The sequence below is a fragment of the Fistularia commersonii genome, chromosome 24 (genome assembly GCF_037954325.1).
Source record: "Fistularia commersonii isolate RoL2024-O1a breed Wild chromosome 24, RoL_Fcom_v1.0, whole genome shotgun sequence".
NCBI lineage: Eukaryota > Metazoa > Chordata > Actinopteri > Syngnathiformes > Fistulariidae > Fistularia > Fistularia commersonii.
In genome coordinates, this window is record NC_141307.1 from 856,853 (window position 1) to 879,925 (window position 23,073).

At 42.4% G+C, this 23,073-nt stretch overlaps 1 protein-coding gene and 1 long non-coding RNA gene across 5 annotated transcripts; both read right to left on the reverse strand.

Annotated features, from left to right (window-relative positions):
* Positions 1–6,863: 6,863 nt before the first annotated feature.
* On the reverse strand, positions 6,864–12,248 carry LOC147219579 (uncharacterized). Of its 4 annotated transcripts, none has more exons than XR_015108029.1 (5): positions 12,172–12,248; positions 11,913–12,062; positions 11,446–11,510; positions 9,404–9,541; positions 6,864–7,706 (listed from the first exon to the last, which is right to left on the reverse strand). It is a non-coding gene; the product is annotated as an uncharacterized LOC147219579 (long non-coding RNA). The 4 variants fall into 4 exon arrangements; XR_015108030.1 differs by having other exon boundaries at positions 6,864–7,713; XR_015108031.1 differs by having other exon boundaries at positions 6,910–6,956; positions 7,142–9,541.
* A 2,374-nt stretch (positions 12,249–14,622) lies between these two features.
* On the reverse strand, positions 14,623–18,322 carry LOC147219580 (class I histocompatibility antigen, F10 alpha chain-like). Its single transcript, XM_086171741.1, has 7 exons — positions 18,228–18,322; positions 17,458–17,724; positions 17,041–17,319; positions 16,293–16,610; positions 15,950–16,054; positions 15,505–15,589; positions 14,623–15,406 (listed from the first exon to the last, which is right to left on the reverse strand). Exons 1-7 carry the CDS (start codon positions 18,280–18,282, stop codon positions 15,319–15,321), a joined length of 1,197 nt encoding a protein of 398 aa, XP_086027867.1. The 5' UTR covers positions 18,283–18,322; the 3' UTR covers positions 14,623–15,318.
* Between the last annotated feature and the right edge of the window lie 4,751 nt (positions 18,323–23,073).

The following is a 23,073-nucleotide window of genomic DNA, read 5'->3' on the forward strand; positions in this document are numbered from 1 at the left end:
TTCAACCTTTGTTATCTTTATTTTGCAGACATGAGTGTGTGTGTTTCCTCTAACAGTCCACAGATGGACATCAAGCCTTTACCGTCTCCACTGGGAAAAGACACGACTATGTGGACATCACAAGCGCTTGGCAAAATAATGGTGAGTGAAGTACTTAATTTTTCTTGTTAATTTTGTGTTAAACCCAATGTTAGTTGATTGCTGCTATTTAAGAGCAGTGACTTTGTTGAAGTCAGTAAGATGTTTAAGCTGAGCAGTGTTTCTTTGTCTGTGCGCAAATGAATGTTATGTGTTTAATTGTAAGGTGTTTGACACTGCATGTCTAAATGTTGTGTTTGTGCTTGTAGGTGTGTTGAAGGCCAGAAGTAGCGTCTGCAGTCTGGATAGTTTGGTGTAAAGTGAGCAAATCCTGTTGCTGTATGTTTTTGCTAATTGTAAATGTTTGTTTTTAAATTTTTTCTTTAATTTTCTCTAGTCTTTTTTTAATTTGTATTTTTTATTTTCTTGTCCTTTTTTTAATTTTAATGTTTTTATCTTAATTTTTTCTCCTGTTTTTCTAGTTTTTTTGTTTTCTTGTCTTAATTTTTTTCTCCTTTTTTCAATTTGTATTTTCTTATCTTTATTTTTTTCTCTTTTTTCTTGTCTCATTCTTTTTCTCTTTTCTCCTGTTCTTTTTTCTTGTCTTAATTTTTTTCTCCTTTTTTCTTGTCTCATTTTTTCTCTTTTCTTTTCTTTATTTTTTGTCTCAATTTTTTTTCTCTTTTTTTCTTCTGTTTTTTTATTTTCTTGTCTTTGTCAAAAAAAATAAAGTATCTTCCTCCCCCCAAAATGTGTCTCTGGGGCCCCTATGTGGAAAAAAACCTAAGTGCCACAGCCGTTTTTTTTTGAAATTTCTGTAGCAGGGCGGGTTCTACGGCGCATCCTTCCATCCCTCCCTCTCTGTACCCCCGAAGTCCCCCCGGGGGGCCGTGGTTAGTGGGGCCCCCTCCTCCCTGTCTCTCGGCCTGTCTGCCTCTCGCCCTGCTCCTTGCTTCGCCTGTCACTCCCCCGCGTCGGCCTTGTATCGGGGTTGGGACCCGACCTGGCGTTCGGCCTTGCGTCGGGCGGGTACCCGACGGGGCTGTCGTGAACCGGTACTGGACTTGAACCAGCGGTATCCACATACAGCGACAGTGGCTTATGGCACTGCGCTAACCAGTCACACAGACTAAATCCGGGTTTCTCCTATATACCCTCACACTTAGAGGGAAAAAGTACTTAGAAAAAAAAAAAAAATCCGATGTCATCTCTACACTTAGTGACTTGAACCCTGGACCGGCAGCTCGACCCACTGAGCATCTGTGATGCTCCAGCCAAATGAGATCCTGGGACTGGATGGACCTTCATCGGGGTTTGGGACCCAACATGTAGACCGGCGCCGGACTCGAACCAGCAGGATTCACATCCAGCGACAGCGGCTGAAGGCACTGAGCTAACCAGTCTGATGCTCGTCTCCGGGTTGCACGTATACAACCCTACACTTAGAAAGAAAAAAAAAAATGACCAAATGTTATTTCTCAGGCAAGATGCAGAGCATGCTGTGTCAGCTAGAAAGAAAATAGGCAAAATGACTTAGGTTTTGATTTTTTGATCAGGTGCAGAAATCCAGGTTGCACGTGTCGAACCTTACACTTCGAGAAAAATACTTAGAAAAAAAATGGGACAGGCACTTAGGTTTTGAGCCACATAGGACTGATGTTCCACATGGATACTTTATTTTACTTGAGCATTAAAAAAACATTTTGCCTACTTTACACAAAACACTTAGGAGGGGGGAAAAAGAATCACCAAATGTCATTTCTCCTCACACAAATGTGTGCACGTATAAAAACATACCGACATCCATAGTTTGTCGGTCTGGGAACAGAACCTTCTCCACAATGTGGATTTTGACTTGTATATCCAGACGTGCACGTACATCTATGAACTCATTGGAAGGAAAAGATCAACTTTACAGAACACCAGTCCGGAAGAGTTTAGTATCAAATTGTCTGACGGGTGATTGATGCTTATGTGTGTTCTGGGTTTATTTGACAGAATCTGGCATTTCTATCTATTGATCTGGACCTGCCGGACCTTGGACTTTAATTCTGGACCTTCAAGCTGCGAAGCAGAAGAAAAGCTTATTTACAGTTTGGTCCAAAACAAAAATTGGAGTTGTGTTTTCCCGCTCTGCCTCTGCAGGCCTGTGGATACAATTTCCTACAACGGCACCCCGACCCAGTCAGAGATCAGCATCTGCAGGACAGAAAACACTGAAATGCTGTCTGATTTTTAAATAGTCCCAAATTCTAGCCACTTTAGCAGCCGAGGTCTTGGTCTCTCACACTGTATGTATCCCTTACATGGCGGTTGAGGTCTTCCTTCAGACATGAGCGCCGCCCACTGCGTTTCTCTCCCAGCAGCTTCCTCGAGACTCCAAAAGGTTTCACGACAAAGGCACCGCGCTCCGTCTCCAGAACTTACCTGTAGGTTATAAACCATACTGACTCATGGAGTTCTTTTTGGCATCACATTTACACATTTTAAATTTGGTTTCCTTGAACCGATTTCGGCTCAGTTCAGCCCTCGGCTGGTGGTTTGAGGTTCAGGTGAGCGTGTTCCCGAGGAGCAACTCCATTCTGCCGACGGGTCAGAGAATTGAACAAAATAAGCTTTTTCTTACGATTGAGCGTCGGCTGAAAGAGAAACACTTAAGCATTGCCAGAATAGGTTGCAGACAATGAGTCACGACACTGAGAGCTTCACTGGGACAAAGAGTTGCAGTGAAGAAACAGCAGGTCAAAGTCAAACATCTCGACGGAGGTCACCCAGAGCAACAGCCATCACGGCTTCCATTTAGTCCATATTTTCCACTGAAAAAGTCACTTCCTACTTTGGCTTCGCTGCATGTTTTGCAGAGCAGACGCCATGATAAGGCGTTAGCATCAAATTAACTGTGCCATGCATGTACGGGCAGAGCACGTGTGCAAGTACTGGCAGCAAAATGGTACAGAAAAAAGGCTACATTTCTAATTCCTTTGCGGTTCCCCAGTAAAAACATGCAGACACAGCCTGGTCATTTCTGACCAGTCAAGGAATGAACTATTCTTTAGTTTGAATTAATCAAACAGTAATACTGCAAGTCAATCTCAAAGTGAAGGATTTCCAAGTGTAATATTTAGAAGAAACTGAAGATTCTTTGCACTAAAGAGTCGCTGCGTCAGAAAAATGTTTAACAGGAAAAGGATAAACTAAAACAAGGATTTAAAAACTAAAGTGACACTGATAAGGGTGTACAAGGACACTTTATTTTCACAGCAGGAAAACTACAAGCATTTAAATTAAAGATAAAGACAGCTCAAACATTGCTGACTTTACACAAAAGTAAACTTATCACACACACTACCTTGCTGGAGTTGGACAGGATCCTGCCAGGAGGCCAACAAGCCCAAACACAACATTTATGGACGGCATCTGAAAGAACCTTAGAATTAAACACACAACATTGATTTAACCACTCAAAAGAACAATGGCTGTAAACTGACTTCAGTAAAGTCGGTGCTGTTAAACGTCATGAGTTAACATTTTGTTAAAAAAATTTACAAGAAAATTAAGCACTGACTCGCCATGATCTTGCTGAGCCCTTGTGACGTCCATCTGTGGACGTTACGAAAAACTCTTGACGCTCTGCAAAAGAAACATTACAACAGTTAAGGTTTCCTTCAAATCCATCAAGCAATCACTTTGGTGATCAGTCGGAGAATTTCTATTACAGACTCCTTAAATAAGACAACTGAGTGATGGTTGCAACTTCTGCTCTGCCTGATGCCTTCCGAGGTCAGGTGACCACTTTTGGTGTTCGCCCTCTGAAACCAGAAGTATTTAATCTTTTCAGGCGACACCAAGTGCTCACCAACCCGTCTCTGATCACATGATCTGTAGCTGTCAGTCACCTGGAAGCTCTCCATGACCTCAGAGCCTTTTCCAACTCCTGCCCTTTCAGCTTCCACCACTGGCTACTCTCACCATCCAGCTTCAGATGAAGTCTACCTGCATGCTCTTAAGTCACCTTAAAAAAGGTCTTCACTAAAGTCACTTCTATCCTTTTCACAAAGTCTACCACCATCTTTCCCTCTGCATTCCTATACTGATACCAAACATGTCCATTGAAGTCTGCACTTCATCTAACTCCTGCAGCTCTGGAGCAGAGCCACTAACACTGAGCATCACAGCTTCAGTTTCTGACTCTTCACCTCCAGAACATTACCTGAAGTCATCCTTCAAGGGAACTCCAGTTGTCTTCCGGTGAAGAACAAAACACCATCCATGAGAATCAGTCACTAACAGTCTCCAGGAGCCTAAACAGATGAGCACAGGTGCAAAGATCACTGGGGAGGAGAAGAATCTGAAACTTATTGGAGCACTGAAGAAAAAAAAAAGGACAATAACTCACCAGAGGTCTCAGGCCACAAACACACTCCAAATAAGAGTCGGAACTGAAAGACAAGACAAAAGTGTGTTTCCCCGGTCAAACCAGACTCCGCCGGCTCTTTAGCATCCCGGCAGGAACCAACAGGAGAATATATTGTCGTCAGATTCAACCCGACATACTCACACACACAAACAGCAAAAGCCGTCTTTGCTCGTCCACTCCTGAAAAGGTTCCTCCACCAAACAGCCAAAAATTGAGGAAAAAAAAACATCCACAAGAATCTTCAGTCCCATGGAAACAGTTTTCTATCAGCTTTAAACAGATGTAAAGATCACCAGGGGTCAGAAACATATTTAAGCACATTTTCATTTAATAAAAAAGTGTAAGTGCCAACTTACCCAATGAAGAAGCAAACACAGCAACAACACAAACTCTGGTCCCTTCTTACCTTCAGACACAAAAATAAACAAATATCTTCTGAATGTGTGCAAGACAGCTCTCCCTGGTTTGCTTCAAGAAGCCAAATTCCAAATTAAAAAAAATTAAAAGGAACAAAAACTCACCAGAGACAACAGGACACAAACACACTCCAAACAAATGCACCAGATCTGAAAGACAAAACAAAAATGTGATTTTTCCCCACAACAACAAAAAGCAATTTCCCAGTGAACCTCAACCTCTCAGCTGGTTCTCCCCGAAGATCTGGCGTCGCCCAGAAATGACGCCGGTATAAAAAGCCCAGCGTCCTGGCAGGGACCAATAGGAGGCCACAACCAATTAGCATTTACTAAACGCTTTCACCTGCTGCCACTTACCTGCAACATGGAGTAAGATCTGATCCACTGTATTCATCTCCAGAGGGGAAATTCATTTATTCACAGCAGTGTAAAAGTTATAATGGAATAAAGGAATAAAGTTGATCTGATCTAATTTTATGTTGCAGGAAATTCGCAGCAGGTGAAAGTGTTTAGTAAATGCTAATTGGTCGCGGCCTCCTATTGGTCCCTGCCAGGACACTGGGCTTTTTATACTGGCAGTGACGTTATTTCCTGCAGACGCCAGCTGAGCTCTGTCTGCTCTCTTTGGACTGTGGAATTGCAAGAGGTGTCTTGCATGCATTGAGTTGCTGCGCTTCATCTTAGTGTCAGGAGGGACCAGAGATTGATTGCGCTTCAATTCAGCTTTTATTTACTGCATGGTTTTTGCTCCCTTTTTTTCTCCAAATGACGTCTCTAGCAAGGTGAGACTTGAACCTTTGGCTGCCGGTGGCAAGGCAAGCGGTTTAACCCACTGGTTTTGGGTAACCAGTGTTATCCACATATGGCATTATGACACTGAGGTAACCAGTCAGGTGCATGTCACACGTATACAACCTTACACTTAGAGAAAAAAAAAAGAATCCCCAAATGTCATTTCTACATAGAATCATTCGGAGAATAGAACACTAAAAAAAAGGATCACGAAGCATGGGTTACTACTGCTGGTTTGAATCCAGCGACAGTCTACAGCCAGGTGGGTCCTAAAGCCCTCAGGGCCGATGGATCCCAGGGGAGAAGGTGAAGGTGGAGAGACAGGGAAGGAGAAGGAAGCCACACCATCCACGGGCCCCTGGAAGGGCTGCTGGGCTAGCAGGAGGAGGACACGGCCACAGAAAGGAAATTGGCAAAAACACTTAGGTTTTGAACCACATAGGCCAGGGGACACTGATGCCAGGGTGGACATGGATACTTTATTTTCACCACAGGAAAACTACAAAATAAATTCAAAACAGCTCATGCATTCTGCAAACTTGCAGACCAGCAAATTAAGCCGTCTGTCAGTGGAGCTCAGTTTAAGTGATATGCTGGACTCGCCGCAGGTGCAGATGCTCGGCAACAAGGCTGGAAAGCGAAAGTTCGTCCAACTTGGAAGGATCCAACTTGGGCCTCCGAGTGAGCTGACGCCATCTAGGCAGTGAACCTGGGAGGCCGGGATTCACCTCCGAACCCTCAAAAGGAAGCCATGGCTCACTTTTAACCCCACAGAGCGTCATCGGTGCCTTCAGTAGGCTTAATATAAAGATGAACATAAGAAATGTTGAACAAAGTCCTGACCTCAGTTGTACGGTGAGTTGAGAAGTACAGTTCCTTGTCTCCATCTTTCCAAGCATGGCTGTGCAGTTTGACAGACTGACGTGTGGTTTATGTTTATATAGTTATGCCAAAACACAAGTGCACATAGAAGGGAAAGCGCCAAGGTGTTTTTGGTAATATGGGAATCGAACCAAGAAGCTCGCTGCCAAGGCGGATTGAAACCACTGCATGAGTAAACCCTGCTGGTGATGGTCGGTTATCATGTGTATCTATCTAACTATCTATATGTAAACCGGACCTCTCTGTCTGACTGGGTAGCTCAGACATGTTTGCATTTGACATAAATATGGAATAAATAATAAAACCCCTCAACCTGGATTTCTGTTTGTCTCAGATGAAGTTGTTAATTCCTCTGGGGAGGATGAGTGAGCCTGCAGGTCGGTAAACACAAACTGAATGTTATTTCATCGAAATAGATGTATGGAATAACAGTCGCGCAGCCAATTGTGAAACTTATTCAAAGTATCCTCCAATCTGCAGAATGTCGGCTGTCTTCAAACCTTGAGGACTCTGATGTCCAACTCCAATCACCTGAAAACACCCTTTTCTGGCTCACCGTTGTTTTTCTGCCGTCGTCCACCAGAGGCTGCTGAGATGTGCTCCTGTCTCGCCTCAGATGATTCTCCATACGGAGCATTGAAGCCACTGGTCGGGAAAAGGCGGCTTCATTGCAGCTCCAGGTTCACTTAGATCTTCATTTTTGTCGTTTCTCTGTCAGGAGGACCTGACAGAGCTGAACTGAGGTTGTGTGCAGACTTCATTGGAACTCTTTTCGGTCACGATACATATCGATGGTCTTTATAAATCTGTGAAACGCCGCAGTGTGTAATGTCTCTTCATGTGTTCACCAATAAAACCCCTCCTGGTCTGAACAAATTGTTTGGTGATTTAATCCTAACTTTAAGGTCCTGGCTTGGTTTTCAGGAGATGGATGGAGGATGTCAAGTTCTTGCCAGGATCTCAAGAGTCGACCAGCTGTTTTTAACCAGAAAGAAAACCTTGAATCGTCCAGCACTCGTTTGCAGGACAAGACGTGCTGCTGTAAAGACGGAAGAACGATGGCGAGGGCTTCCACTTCTCAGTCACATGCTTGCCATCCAGTTGTCCAGTCAGATTATATCCTGTCAACTCAAAAAAGAAGTAATTGATCAGTTTCATTCTCAAACACACATAACTACTCGCACATGTAAAGTCTTCCCATTTAAACTGCACTCATCCTGGCATTTATAATAACGTTTACGATCATTACTTCCTATAAATACATATTAAAATGCACTTGGGACAGCAAAGTAGGAACTTGACTGTACAGGGAAAAAACCCGCTGCTACACCGTGCATGTGACAATAAATGTTTTGAATCTTTAGAAAAGAAATGTGTCCGTTATCCATTACTTTAGTGTATTTTATGAACACCTCTAAGTGTCATTCAACATGGAAAGGGAAAGTACGAAGAACTATATTGCCGCCAGGGCATCAGATCCACACTAGATTCACCCGAACCGAGCTTCCGGTTTAGCCTTGAGTGATTCTTTTAAACTGTAGAAATGTCACGGAGCCGAGTCAATCAAGTCGGTATCGTTCAACAAGTCATTCTTAGGCTTTCAGAATTAATAAAACTCTTCCCTGTGTTGATGTCGTGCCTTTCTCTCTACATTTCAAAGCAGGTTTGGGGCAAAGTCAGTCACACTGACGCCGCCATATTTGCCATCTTTGAACCCGGGGAATCTCACAACAGGGCGGGTTGAAGTTATGGCGCCCCCTTGTGGCCCGACAGGGTAACTGCAGCTCATTGGCATTTTCAGTCCTGTTTAATGACAACTAAACAGGAGGACAACTTCAGGAGGAATTTATTTCTCGTTTCTACCACAATTTTAGCAATTTTGTGATTTAATGCATATTCAACATGATTTATTTGGGGAGATTTCATGCATTGTCTGGAATGTCTTATCGGTTTTAAAACTCTGAAAGGCTGTCTGTCTAGAGTTTATATCCGGCTATTTTGAACAGAGTGGAAGCATTGAGTATTTACAAATGTCCTTTCTGTCACCAAGCAAGGAGGAGGGGAAAAAAGAAATTAAACAAATAGAAAAGAAATTAAAAAAATTCTCTGTCCTTATTCAAGGCCCCATTCATTGCCTCTTGTCGCTCTTCTGCAATGTAAAATCTCTAGAATTTGGATTATGAGTAATAACAAAGGTTGTAACATATCATTTTTATTTTTAAGCACTATAAATCTAGGTCTCTCTTGAGGAGGCAACACAACACAGTGTTCAGAGTAATATTTAAAGCCCAATAAGAATGCCCTGTCTCGGAATCGGACCAAATCCCAACAGACTATCTGATAAGTATTATGAACACCTGAAATTCAGGCCAAATCTGACTTGAGAAAAAGCAACAGCGCCATCTTGCGGTCGTTCAAGTCAACCAGCTGTTTTTAACCAGAGAGAAAACCTTAAATCCGCCAGCACTCGTTTGTAGGACAAGACGTGCTGCTGTAAAGATGGAACTGGATGCACTGGGGACAACAAAGTAGGACTTACCTGTAAGGTAAATAAACCTCAATGTCTCGGGGCATTTCAAATTGAAATTCACCACCTGGTCATACAATTACCACATTGTAAGATTATTGTACTATTCTTGAAATATTGAAATGAATTATATTTAATATTTTTCGACGCGCAAAATAAACGTCACACTCGCGGTAGCCGGTATACCCACCAAAATGCTGTCAATTTCTCGCGACTTTCGACCCCGGGTAGGCAAATCATAGTTGTTTATACAAAGTGTAAGGTATGAAAAAGCAATATATACAGGGGTACCTTTATTTTAGGCGTCAAAAATTAATTGCGGCTCCCGGTGTTTTCTTTTCCGTGGAAACCGGGTCCAAATTACTCTTTGGGTGTTAAAGGATGCCGACCCCTGGGTGAGATGGACATGGTTGATTCGCTGTGGCGACCCTGAAGGGAAAAGCCCAAAGGAAAGAAGATTTCGATGAGGAGTGTGATGATCGGTGATGATTGACGCACGGGAAAATTTGTAGATCATATTTTTCTCAAATTGAAGAAAATTTTACTGAAGAGTTAACTTGACTCTATTTTGTGTTCATATTTCACTCCACATGATGATGGTTCACTCAATATAGTATTACAGTAAAACAACTCTACAACCATTTTGATCTCGATGGAAGTTACTCATGTGCAGATGGATTCCATTCAATATAGAAATGTATTTGTTCATTAAAGAAACGTATTTTATTCAACATAGGTGTATTTCACTCACTGTAGATTTGGTTTTCACTGTGCAGAATCGCTGTGCAGGGAAAAGCCGAAAGGAGAAGACGATGACGACGAAGGAGACAGAATTGCTTTTCACTCAATCACCATAATACGATAAAGGATGCTCCGTAAGCTCAGTCAGAAAATCAGCCACCATACCTGAACATGCACCTTTCATTCTTGAAATATGCAAATAACAAAATTAAAATAACCATTTTCTGCCTAACAGTCCACACTTTTTGGAAGTAGAGCCATCTCTTTGGAATTGAACATTCTGGTTGGATTCCCGGCTCCTCCTAGTGTGCGTCAAACTGTTGTTGAGCAAAACACTGAACCCCTAACTCAGGGCTCAGGAACCTTTTTGGCTGGGAGAGCCATTAAAGCCAAATATTTCTAAATATATTTCATTGAGAGCCATAGCATATATTTACGAATAATGATTTAAATATGTCTTACTTTTAATGCGACCTCTGGTGCCCCATGGAATTGTTCCAAGTGCCGCTTTTTTTATTTGACCGTTTAGTCAATGCAAATGTATCATTGCATATTAGACCTACCGCAGATCTAAATTCCTCTGTCCACACAGCTCGGAATGCACGGTAATCATCACCTTTTTTTCTTTTTGCCATCTTTTCGGTTGCAATGGTTGACAAAGATAAACTAGTTGGCTATCTGATAAAATGGATTTCTTCTTTACTATAACCCGGACGTGCTCAGAAGCCATTGGTTCCCGACCAACAGGTGACCCGTGAAATTTATCTTCAAAACTAATATCTGTTTACTTTAAAATGACACAGTATTATGAAGAAATATCAAAAGTGTTTAAAAATCAGTTCCAAACTGATATTTTTTCCGACTCAATATTATCTGGGAGGCATATGCCGTCACCGGAAGAGCCTTATGTGGAACACCAGCCAGAGGTTCCCGACTGCTGCCCTAACAGCTCATGATGGGTTAATAGCAGAGAACAAATTTCCCCCTGAGGGACTTAAATTAAGAATAAAATATAACTGTAATAAAATTTATATATAATGATAAGTTAAATCCCTAGTCACTCACAGAAGGTCATATGTACATGTCTGCAACAAATCCATTCCAAATGTTAATGACTGGCATTATAAAAAAAGTTTCTGCCCCTTGACATGGGAGTTACATTTGTATAAAGTGGCACAAAAAGTATTCAGTTAGATTTGCTGATACCTGCAGAAATTCTGAACAAGGTACTGATAGAAAATGCGAACTTTGCTATTGTTATAACCCAACTGGTTCTTCAAAGCTAATCTTTCACATGAAAACTCATTAGTTCAAGACAAAGTCCGCTAGCATGATACTAGCGGCATGATAGCATAATGCTAGCGGCGTGATAGCATAATGCTAGCGGCACGATAGCATGATGCTTGTTTTAAATAGACTCGTGCTTTTGGACACGTATCTTGAACTGAAAAACGTTGAGGCCGAGTTTTGAATAAACATTGAAAACAAGAAATATGCTCTAATAATCATACACAAAGATAAATCCATGTACTTTAGCTAGAGAACGTGATAGCATGATGCTAATGGTGACTTGCAAAAATGCACTCACTCACCTGGGTTTCCAGTGTTGAACGACTCCACGGAGTTGCTTGGGTTGACACTCAGGTTGAATATATTGCTGGAAAACGATGTAATTGGTCAAATTTTATGGAATATGTGATAATATTTCGAGTACATAAGTTGCTTTGTACTGAATCCGGGCGCCTCCTTCTATGCGCGTTCACACGCAGTTCCAGGAGGGGTAAAGGGATCAATGTCAACGCCATTTATAAGCCCCAAAACACAAACTGTACTCTTTTGAAACTTTTTTATTGGTTCACTTGTGGCCAAAATACAAAAGGGAATTGAAGATATGCTTAATTATTAGTGTTTCTTGTGTTTTTCCCTTCTCGGCAGCACTCCTTTCCCTAAATCAGCGTCAGAAGTAGAGCCTTCTCCGGGAAGGGTCTCGATGAGACCCTTGCTAATGCTAACGCTATTGCTATCTCCTGCACGCTGTCTTTCATTCATCCAAACTTACAATATCTTTTCAACTTCTTCCAAGACTTGAGAGCTTTGCTTCGCCAAAGTAGTCTCCCCTTTAGCCACATCAGCCGTCTTCGGCGGATCTCCGTTCTTCAGCATCTAGTACAGATGCTTGACTTAGCTGTGTCATAGTGTTTGGCGAGATCTGGAACACCGTTTGGATATTATTTCCTTCATCAGATCGACTGTGATTCTTAAATTCTTAACACCACCACAATTGACACTTTTTGGAACAATAATGAGGGTTAACTTACGGAAAGAAGCGGAACAAAACGTTACAACGACGTAGACCAAGTGTGCCCAATGTGTCGACACCGCCCGGCATTAAAATGTTGACGTGACCCGATCCTTCTCACGGCGAATTAGTCACTTGACTGACAGTCAGTCCGTCCAATCAAAGCGTTTCTGACACAGGCGTCACTGCGCATGTTCCCATAACGGCGCGTTCTAGTAAGCTAGCGAGTTGCTACTAGTAAGTAGCAATTCATTTGCCTCATCTGCCGGTCTGCCATTGCTATACCGAAAAAACGGGAAATGTGAAGCGCCATTTTGAGACCGTTGATAAAAACTACATCACCGACTTCCCTTCCGAAAAGTGAGCCGAAAAGGAGAAAAGTGAACGAAATCAAATCCCAGCTGTCAGAACACCGGTCATTTTTCTCATATGTAACTTCAACTATGCTGCTGACTCCATTCAAGAATAAGGTATTTACCGAAAAAATACAATGTTGTAGCGTGCCATAAGGGCCCATGCAGTTATGCAAGATCCATAAACACGTATTGTGTTAAGTATACTCGGTAGATATATCAATAAATATATATTAGGCAATTTTAGTGGAGGTAGATCATTTTCACTAGGTCATTTGAAAAGTAGCTCTTAAGACGTAAAAGTGTAGGCACCCCTGATGAAGACAACACCCATGACTTGTGATGTGCCAGTCCAGAACGAATCGTTCAAAAGTCGTGAGTCGCATAAGTGACTTGTGAGTCATGATTCCTCAGCTCGATGAACTTGTTCTGTGCTTGTAACGACAGTAGAGAATTGGGAGACAGATACGGAGGACCTGAAATTAAAAGTTATGTTTGTCCGGCAAAGGCCATGTGTAAGTAAACACATGCATCATAAAATTTAAAATGGGTCTGTTCCACTTTCTTGTCTGAAAATGGACTACAATGCTCGCAGAAGATTCACCACTGAGCGCTGGTAGGCTCGCCGTTAAGTTCTGCACATTCAACGTAACATTGTTTAGACTTTCGCAATTAGTTTTATGCCGTTGGTGAAGAGCAGATGGATGGAGAGAGGGATGGATGGAGGGATGAAGGCAGGCATGCATGGATGGAGGGATGGATACTTGTTTCAGTTGGAAGGAAATTCCAAGAGTTAAGGAAGATTCTAAGTAAGAAAAAATAACAGTGAATAACACTTGCCATTGTTAACTGGCCACGTTCGGTGAGGAGTGAATTTCCTAAAATGTTGCTTGTTTGTGGTTGGGCTGAAGGTGTAATATTGAGAACTGATGAGGACAATCTTATTTATCCCGAAGGAAATTGTTGTGCCAGAGTTTCAAGCAAAAACAGAACAATAATAGATAATAGTACGAAGGAGGGAGAATAAGAAATGCAATAAAATATAAATTGTAAACGTTAAGGCTATCAAGTGTTTTAAGGTCTTAAGTACAAAAATTTGAAGATTCCCTGCGGCTGAGGGAAGAGGAATTAAAAAGAATTAGAATTAGAATTAGAATTAAATGGAATTCAAAGGAACTAAAAAGGAATAAAAAATATTGACTATTTCCTCTGGGGTGTCGCAGCCACAGCTGACCGGTTACATTTATTTTTCTCTCTTGTAGGTTCTCCGTCCTTGTTCTCTCCATCATTTGTTTTTTTTCATCAGAAATCAACAGAGTAGCGAGTCATGAATGTCAGGGTTCATGTCGATGCTTGTTCTGGGTGCAATGAATTCTGTTTTTTTGTCTTTTTACCTTTCTTTACAGTTGTGTTGCAGGTTGGTGTGGTGTGACTGTGGCCAACAACAGCCATTGCTCATTAAACGGACGTTTTACCGTCACCCGGGTGTTTCCCCGACTAAAACGCTACAATATGAACGCGCAATTTTACCTGAATTGTAACTTCATAAAACTGACTTGTTTCTGCACATGAGCTCCCTTCCTTTCTTCATTCATTGTATTGGATAACTCAACCTGTGTAGAACTTTAGGTGGGTTACATCTATATTCTACATATATTCGCCCGTATATTTATTGATGTTCACAGTTGGATGTTGCTCCTCCATGTGACTCCTATTTGCCCTTCGAGGACAAATAAAGTTTTTTCTGATTCTGGTATCAAGTAGCAGAAACAAATCAGCGCCCTCAATTACATACAAGGCAGTCGACTAAAAGGAAGGAAATGAAGTCTTGAAAATAAATAAACCAAATGAAATAAAGAATAAGATTATATATAGATGTATGAATAGAACAAGTGTGATATATTATTTCCAGATGGTTTGGTCGGGCAAATACAAACTGATATATATGGTTAACGTCATATGAATTGTTCATTGAAAAAAAATGTTTATTTTTGAAATGTTTAGTTAAATGGATATTATAGTAAAAAAAACTTTAAATACAATTACAAAGTGACACATCAGGTTCTCATGGTTGTTCAGCAGAGGACCAACGTTTCCTCACGCTTGTCATTTGTCACCAGTCGTAAGGTAGAAGTCCAGGGAGAACATCCGGCCTGGTGTGTGTGAGTGTGTGTGTGTTCGATGACAAAATAAAACACACATTTCTGAATGTCATTCCTTGTCATGTGGACCCGCTTCGACAGCCCATGAAAGAGAAGGAAGAAGCTGAGAGGTCGGAGCCGCCTTCATGTAGTCCGTGATGACTGCTGTTCAGGACACATTTGAGATTTTGAGGGAATTTTAAGGAAATTTATTGAAGAGAGAAAATCATTACAAAAACAACGAAACAGCGACATTTCAATTCTGAACTTTGATTTTTCTTGATTTACAGCAAACTCCTGGAAAGAAACAGATATAAACAGATTTTCTACCAAATAAGACACACTTTAATATCAGCACCAAGAATCAAATCCCCAAAGTATTCCTGTTGAGCAGAGGAAGGTAGAACTGGAAATGAATATGCGTGTGTGTGTGTGTTTGTGTAAGTGTGTATGAAAGCTGCCTATCAGAGTAGATGCAGAGCAGTGGTGTTTCACTCAGAGCCAGATCTCAGGATGAATTGTGAACGTGTTGCTGAGAAACATCTTCCAGTGAAGCTGAGCAGGTCATGGATGGAAGGTCGTCCGTTCAAATCCTGTTTTTATGGAGTAAAATCCTTTTTGAATACACTTTTACAGCTGGTTGTCTTCAGAAATCCAATGTTAAACTACAATCTAATGTTCAACTCCTGATTCCAAATTTTCAGCAGGGCTGAAGACGACGTCTTCTTTCTTCAGCCACTTCCACGATTCATCTGGAAGCCTGAGGAGACACAAGGAACAAAAAGACATCGAACAGCAGACAAAAGAAAACCCACATCTCCAAGAAACCCTGGAAGGCGGCTTTCAGGAGGAACTCACCGTGTGCAGCACTGGGTTTGTTCCTCAGGACAAGGAGCAGGATTGGAATCTTGTCCCCTCAGAGGTACATCTTCACTGTTTTTAGCTGGAAGGTCAGAAACACAATTATCCCGGGTCCTGATCCAAACCATGACCAAGCGTGAGCAGGAAAGACTTCTTTGGTGGTTTCACAGAGGTTCAGGTGAGCGTGTTCCACCAGGCCGAAGACTGAGGAGCAACTAACCCAACCCTAACCCATCCTGCCCACGGTTCGGAGAATCGAACGAAAACGGCTTTTACTTATGAGACGGAGGAGCTTTGGCCGAAATACAAAGAGAGGAGAAATAATTCAGCTTTGCCAGAATAGTTTGCAGACAATGTGTCTCAGAGCCTCACACTGGGACAGAGATGTTTGCAGTGAAGAAGCAGCGAGTCAAAGTCAAACATCTGTGTGGAGGTCTCTCACCAGGCTTCTTCTTGTAGAAGACGTATCCGATGGGAACCAGGACGAGCAGAGCGACAACAATCAGTACGACGACGACGACGACAGGGAGGATGATGCCGTTCTTTGCTGTCGAGCAAAACGACAGTCACTATCTGCGCACACACACACACACACACACACACACACACACACACACACAGGATGGTCCATCTTTCACAGACTGCAGTTGTTGTTAACCCATTAAGTTTGACTGATCCTGACTTGAATTCTTCAGCAGGAAGAAAAAGCACAAGGTACGACAGAAAGTGGAGCTTCATCTCTGAATGTCTGGATGCCGACGGGAAACCAAAGGTCCGTTTCCCACCTTCATCTCCTGTGAGTCCAGTCTTATTGTTGCTCCTGATGGCGTCTCTGTCCAGGACGGTGACCACGTCCTCCTTGACACCGGAGAACTGAAACACACACTGGTACTCCCTCAGATCTCTGGTTGTGTTTGGGAGCTTCAGGTTGGCGCTCATCTGGAAGGTTCCGTCGGCGTTGGGGAGGATCTCTCCAGACTCCTGAGGGACCTTCTGTCCGTCCTTCCTCCAGAACAGCTTGGCTTCCCCGGGGAAGAAACCTGTGGCGTGGCAGCTGACCGGAGAGGAGGGCGTCTTCTGGAGGAGAGACACTCTGGGAAGCTCTGGAGGGTCAAGAGAAACACACCAGAGTTTCTGTTGACAGAAGAACTTCTGTTCATGAGATGTGTCGGATGAAGGAAGAAAGGGAGAAAGACATACGGACGGGACGGAGATGAAGAAAACGTGGAGGAAAAGAGGGAAGATACAAAATGGTGTGAAGGGATGGAGAGAAGCCAGACCTTCTTCTGCTGTGGACAAATATGGCTGGAATCTAAACTTTCAATATGGAAGAATGAAATCAGCTAAAAAGCAGAAAGAACCCAAGAATCTGCATCCACTGAACAAAGAAGGAAACAGTGATTGATTGATTGGGTTGGTTGGGGTTCATTGACTAGAGAAACAATTTTCATGGAAGTCACAAATTCATTTCCTCAAATTCAGCAAGAAAATAAGCAAAGGTTTGAAATGAAACGTCAGGTCATGTGATCCTACCTGTTCTCAGCAGGGAGCTCCTCCCGTAGTTTAGATACTTCTTCAGCCACTCAGGACAAACCTGGGTGAGTTTGTGCTTCCAGTGCTCATTATAGGCCTTGTCATCGTCCCACTTCTGTTTGGTTCTGAAAGCCTGTGGTCTCGAAGCGATCCATGTCAGTGTCTTCAGGTCAAATGAGATGAAATCTTCTCCATCGAAAGCCTCCTGGTTAAATCCATTCATTTCATCAGTCTCATTGTTCCACTCACAGCCGTACATCCCCTGGTAGGTGTGGACTCCTGAAGCCACAGTGAACCAGAGTGAGATCTCAGCATAGTCTGCTGCGTTTATTATGGGATGGACATCAACTCAGTGTCACTGGTGTGTGTGTGTGTGTGTGTGTGTGTGTGTGTGTGTGTGTGTGTGTGTGAACAAACCTCCAGTCTGGTTGAAACGCTGCTTAGCAATTTCAATGTTGATTTTGAAATGGTCCTGGTCCTTCAGGAAGTTCTGGGTCTCCCACTCCCAGAACTCTGGGTAGTCTTCTGAGACTTTGTCCATCCAGTCCTGTTTGGGTTCTGCTCTCCTGGTGTTGCTGTCATAGTGAATCATCTGAACTTTATCCACCAAACCCACAGCTACAAACTCTGGGATGTTCAGGACTTGAGAGGATGCCGTGAGGAAATACTTCAGGGAGTGAGTCACTGTAAGAAACATTTCATCCAATGATTACATTTTGTGATGAACACGTCTATAAACAGCTTGAAGCAGTTCCTCAAAGATGTCAACAAAGTGCATCACAGACACGTCCTGGTCGTTTCTGCTGAGCAGTCAGTGAATGATGGAACTATTCTTAACACTTTGAATTCACCAGAAAAGCAGTCCAACATTCAGACAGAAACACTGCAAGTCAATCTCAAACAGGAAAAACTGGAACTCTTCCACTGTCTACATTCCTCATGGTGCACTGACTGGATCTCTTCACATCTAATTCTGCTTCCTCCTTTGCTTTGGAGTGATCTTGAAGCCCAAACAAATGTACATATTTGGTCCCATAACCCATGAACTCTTACTCAGAACTAATAACTACCGTTTCCATCAGATTGTAAAGGTGCAATGTTTAGAAGAAACACTGAAGATGATCTTTGAACCAAAATAACTCTTTGAGTCAAACCTTAGAAAAAGCTCTTCCAGTGAAATGACTTACCAGCCGTCACCCTGGACGTTCCCATGACAACCGCAACAAGTAGAAAGGGGTGCATTGACGCCTGTCATATCTTCAGATCTGCAGACCCTTCAGACGTTCACGGATCATTGAAGCTTCCAGGTCGAACATCAAGATGAGAATGAAACACCTGACGGGAGGAGAATGGACTCAAGCCCCGTCTGAGCCAATGAGAATTCAGATTGCGCAATGACGTCATGGATCACCAGGCAAACTCGAATGCTGCGATTCAAAGTGAAAGTGGAAAAACTATGCAGTTCGTTTAATCCACTTAATGAGGTCGATTTCAAGACAAATACGGTTCATTTCCAGTTTTCCCGTCTTCCTGTTGTTCCGTAGTCATATTGTCTTAAGTCATATATCGATCAAGGTTTAAAAGTATATTTGTTCTTTAAGATTGTTAAACTTTTTCCACAAATACTTTGCGGCGAGTCTCACTAATATTTGAAAGTAAAGGTGTCCATTTTAAATTTATTTTGTGTCACAATTTGTGAATTCGACATTATGGATCACCAGGCAATCTTAAAATGCAGAGGCTGTGTAACCGAAATTATCAACCAAAGTTTCAATCATGTTCTGTCAGGAATCGGATTGAATTTCTGAGGGACAGAGTTGTTGCGCTGCAGTGAAACTAGTCTTGTTCTTTTAGCAAGAAAACCCGTCAAACCTGAAAACCGAGCGACGGGGCCAAAGTCTGGCGCAGTGCGTCTCCTCGTGCACGCCGAGCAGAACTGCAACCGTTTCAATGGAACTGCGAAGCCCAAATATTGAGGAGGAAAATGGATTTGATCCCATCTGTCCACAACCAGACTGTCTGCTGGGAAACGACGCATCTCTGCCGTTTAAGGTTTAAAAGAGGTTTGTACAAACCTCATGTGGACCTCATTACTATTTGAAAGACAACACGTGGCTTCCTTATGGTTGAATCTCCAGTTTGTTTGTGCATCGGCCTCTGACAGACATCATGATCAGTGTCAAATATCACAACCAGCTCCAAATGATTTTGTGTCAAGCTGTCGGTCTCAGCAGGTTCATCAGCGGGTGTGAACGGAAATGGGTTTAGTGAATGCATTTTGTAAGGTGACTTATAAGAGCGGAGGTCGGAGCACGCAGGTAGACTGACCATCTTGTATAGATGAGGTCGGCAAGCGCTCCGTGTGTCGTCTGGACTGGTTGTGTTGAATGAGAAAGTTCAAAATAGTTCCGGAGAAAACTCACGCTAAAAGCAGCGTTTGCACGAGTTTGACCGTTTACAGCCGCACCGCCCGAATGCGCCCCATCTCAGCTGACCTCAGACCTGCTCAGCCCTGAGACGGGAGAGCGCATGTAGAGTCATGTAAAGTCGTCCCATTTAAACTACACACATCCTTGCACCTGTACTTTGGGAGTGACACACCAAGCTGCACTCAAATGTCTTGTCTCACTACTAACACTGCTCACATTTATAATAATGTTTACTATCATTATTTCCTATCAATACATATTAAAATACACTTGGGACAGCAAAGTGGGAACTTGACTGTACAGGGAAACCCGTTGCTACACCGTGCATGTGACAATAAATATGTCCGCTATCCATTACTTTAGTGTATTTTATGAACACCTGTGAGAGTCATTCAACGTAGAAAGGGAAAGTACGAAGAACTATAACGCTGCCAGGGGGCGGTCAAAGTATTTTTGGCATCAGATCCACACATTGTAAATTTAGATTCTCTGAACCGAACTTCCGGTTTAGCCTTTAGTGATTTAAACTGTAGAAATGTCACGGATCCGAGTCAATCAAGTCGGTATCTTCAACAAGTCATTCTTAGGCTTTCAGAATTAATAAAACTCTTCCCTGTGTTGATGTCATGCCTCTCTCTCTACATTTCAAAGCAAGTTTGGGGCAAACTCAGTCACACTGACGCCGCCATATTTGCCATCTTCAAACCCGGGGAATCTAACAACAGGGCGGGTTGAAGTTATAGCGCCCCCTTGTGGCCTGATGGGGCAATTGCAGCTCATTGGCATTTTCAGTCCTGTTTACCGTCCGCTTCTCATGACAACTTTAGGAGGAATTTATTTCTTGTTTCTACCACAATTTTAGCAGATATTTTGTGATTTAATACATATTCAACATGATTTATTTGGGGAGATTTCATGCATTGTCGTGAATGTCTTATTGGTTTTAAAGCTCTTAAAGACTGTCTTTCTAGAGTTTATATCCGGCTATTTTTAACAGAGTGGAGGCATTGAGTATTTACAAACGTCCTTTCTGTCACCAAGCAAGGAGGAGGGGAAAAAAGAAATTAAACAAATAGAAAAGAAATTAAAAAAATTCTCTGTCCTTATTCAAGGCCCCATTCATTGCCTCTTGTCGCTCTTCTGCAATGTAAAACCTCTAGAATTTGGATTAAGAGTGATAACAAAGGTTGTAACATATCATTTGTATTTTTAAGCACTATAAATCTAGGTCTCTCTTGAGGAGGCAACACAACAAAGTGTTCAGACTAATATTTAAAGCCCAATAAGAACACACTGTCTCTGAATCGGACCAAATCCCAACAGACTATCTGATAAGCATTATGAACACCTGAAATTCAGTCCAAATCTGACTTGAGAAAAAGCAACGGCGCCATCTTGCGGTCATTCAAGTCAACCAACTGTTTTAACCAGAGAGAAAACCTTAAATCCGCCAGCACTCGTTTGCAGGACAAGACGTGCTGCTGTAAAGATGGAAGAATGATGACGAGGGTTTCCACTTCTCAGTCACAGACTTGCCATCCAGTTGTCCAGTCAGAATACATCCTGTCAACTCAAAAACAAAGAAATAATTAACAGTGTTCGGATCGGTTTCATTCTCTCACACATGTAACTTCTGCCCATTTAAACTGCACTCCTCCTTGCACCCCCAGTTTGTGAGTCGCACACCAAGCTGCACTCAAATGTCTTATGTCAGTGGCAACACTGCTCATCACTATCATTATTTCCTATCAATACATATCCAAATGCACTGGGGACAGCAAAGTAGGACTTTCCTGTAAGGTAAATAAACCTCAATGTCTCGGGGCATTTCAAATTGAAATTCACCACGTGGTCATACAATTACCACATTGTAAGATTATTGTACTATTCTTGAAATATTGAAATGAATTATATTTAATATTTTTCGACGCGCAAAATAAACGTCACACTCGCGGGAGCCGGTATACCCACCAAAATGCTGTCAATTTCTCGCGACTTTCGACCCCGGGTAGGCAAATCATAGTTGTTTATACAAAGTGTAAGGTATAAAAAAGCACGATGTAGGCGTCAAAAATTAATTGCGGCTCCCGGTGTTTTCTTTTCCGTGGAGACCGGGTCCAAATGACTCTTTGGGTGTTAAAGGATGCCGACCCCTGGGTTAGATGGACATGGTTGATTTGCTGTGGCGACCCTGAAGGGAAAAGCCCAAAGGTGAGAAGATTTCAGTGAGGAGTGTGATGATCGGTGATGATTGACGCACAGGAAAATTTGTAGATCATATTTTTCTCAAATTTTTCTCTTTCACATGAAAACTCATTAGTTCAAGACAAAGTCCGCTAGCATGATCCTAGCGGCATGATAACATGATGCTAGCGGTATGATAGCATGATGCTAGCGGCATGATAGCATGATGCTTGTTTTAAATAGACTCGTGCTTTTGGACATGTATCTTGAACTGAAAAACGTTGAGGCCGAGTTTTGAATAAAAATTGAAAACCAAGAAATATGCTCTAATAATCATACACAAAGATAAATCCATGTACTTTAGCTAGAGAACGTGATAGCATGATGCTAATGGTGACTTGCAATAATGCGCTCACTCACCGGGGTTTCCAGTGTTGAACGACTCCACGGAGTCCCTTGGGTTGACACTCAGGTTGAATGAATTGCTGGAAAACAATGTCATTGGTCAAATTTTATGGAATATGTGATAATATTTCGAGTACTTAAATTGCTTCGTACTGAATCCGGGCGCTTCCTTCTATGCGCGTTCACACGCACAGTTCCCGGAGGGGTAAAGGGATCAATGTCAACTCCATTTATAAGCCCCAAAACACAAATTGTACTCTTTTGAAACTTTTTTTATTGGTTCACTTGTGGCCAAAATACAAAAGGGTATTAAAGATATGCTTAATTATTAGTGTTTCTTGTGTTTTTCCCTTCTCGGCAGCACTTCTTTCCCTCAATCAGCATCCAGGAGTAGAGCCTTCTCCTCGATGAGACCTTTGCTAATGCTAATGCTATTGCTATCTCCTGCACGCTGTCTTTCATTCATCCAAACTTACAATATCTTTTCAACTTCCTCCAAGACTTGAGAGCTTTGCTTCGCCAAAGTAGTCTCCCCTTTAGCCACATCAGCCGTCTTCGGCGCATCTCCGTTCTTCAGGATCATACAGATGCTTGACTTAGCTGTGTCATAGTGTTTGGCGAGATCTGGAACACCGTTTGGATATTATTTCCTTCATCAGATCGACTGTGATTCTGAAATTCTTACCACCACCACAACTGTCACTTTTTGGAACAATAATGAGGGTTAACTAACTGAAAGAAGCGGAACAAAACGTTACGACGTGGACCAGGTGTGCCCACCGCCCGGCATTAAAACGTTGACGTCACCCGATCCTCCTCACGACGAATTAGTCACTTGACTGACAGTCAGTCCGTCCAATCGGAGCGTTTCTGACACAGGCGTCACTGCGCATGTGCACATAACGGCGCATTCTAGTAAGCTTGCGAGTTAGCCTCCAATTTATGTCTTCAAAACGTATGGGTATAAAAATAAATGGGGGAGCTGGACTGCGTAAAAAGACTAAAACGTATAACT

What these genes read in the sequence shown, in the direction of transcription:
- LOC147219580 (XM_086171741.1), bottom strand. Translation starts at nt 18,282, where the DNA reads ATGCACCCCTTTCTACTTGTTGCGGTTGTCATGGGAACGTCCAGGGTG. An exon ending in GCGTTTCAACCAGACTGGAG is followed by an intron (nt 17,320 to 17,457) that starts GTTTGTTCACAC and finishes CTGTGGCTTCAG; the next exon opens with GAGTCCACACCTACCAGGGG. An exon ending in CAAACCCAGTGCTGCACACG is followed by an intron (nt 15,407 to 15,504) that starts GTGAGTTCCTCC and finishes GTGTCTCCTCAG; the next exon opens with GCTTCCAGATGAATCGTGGA.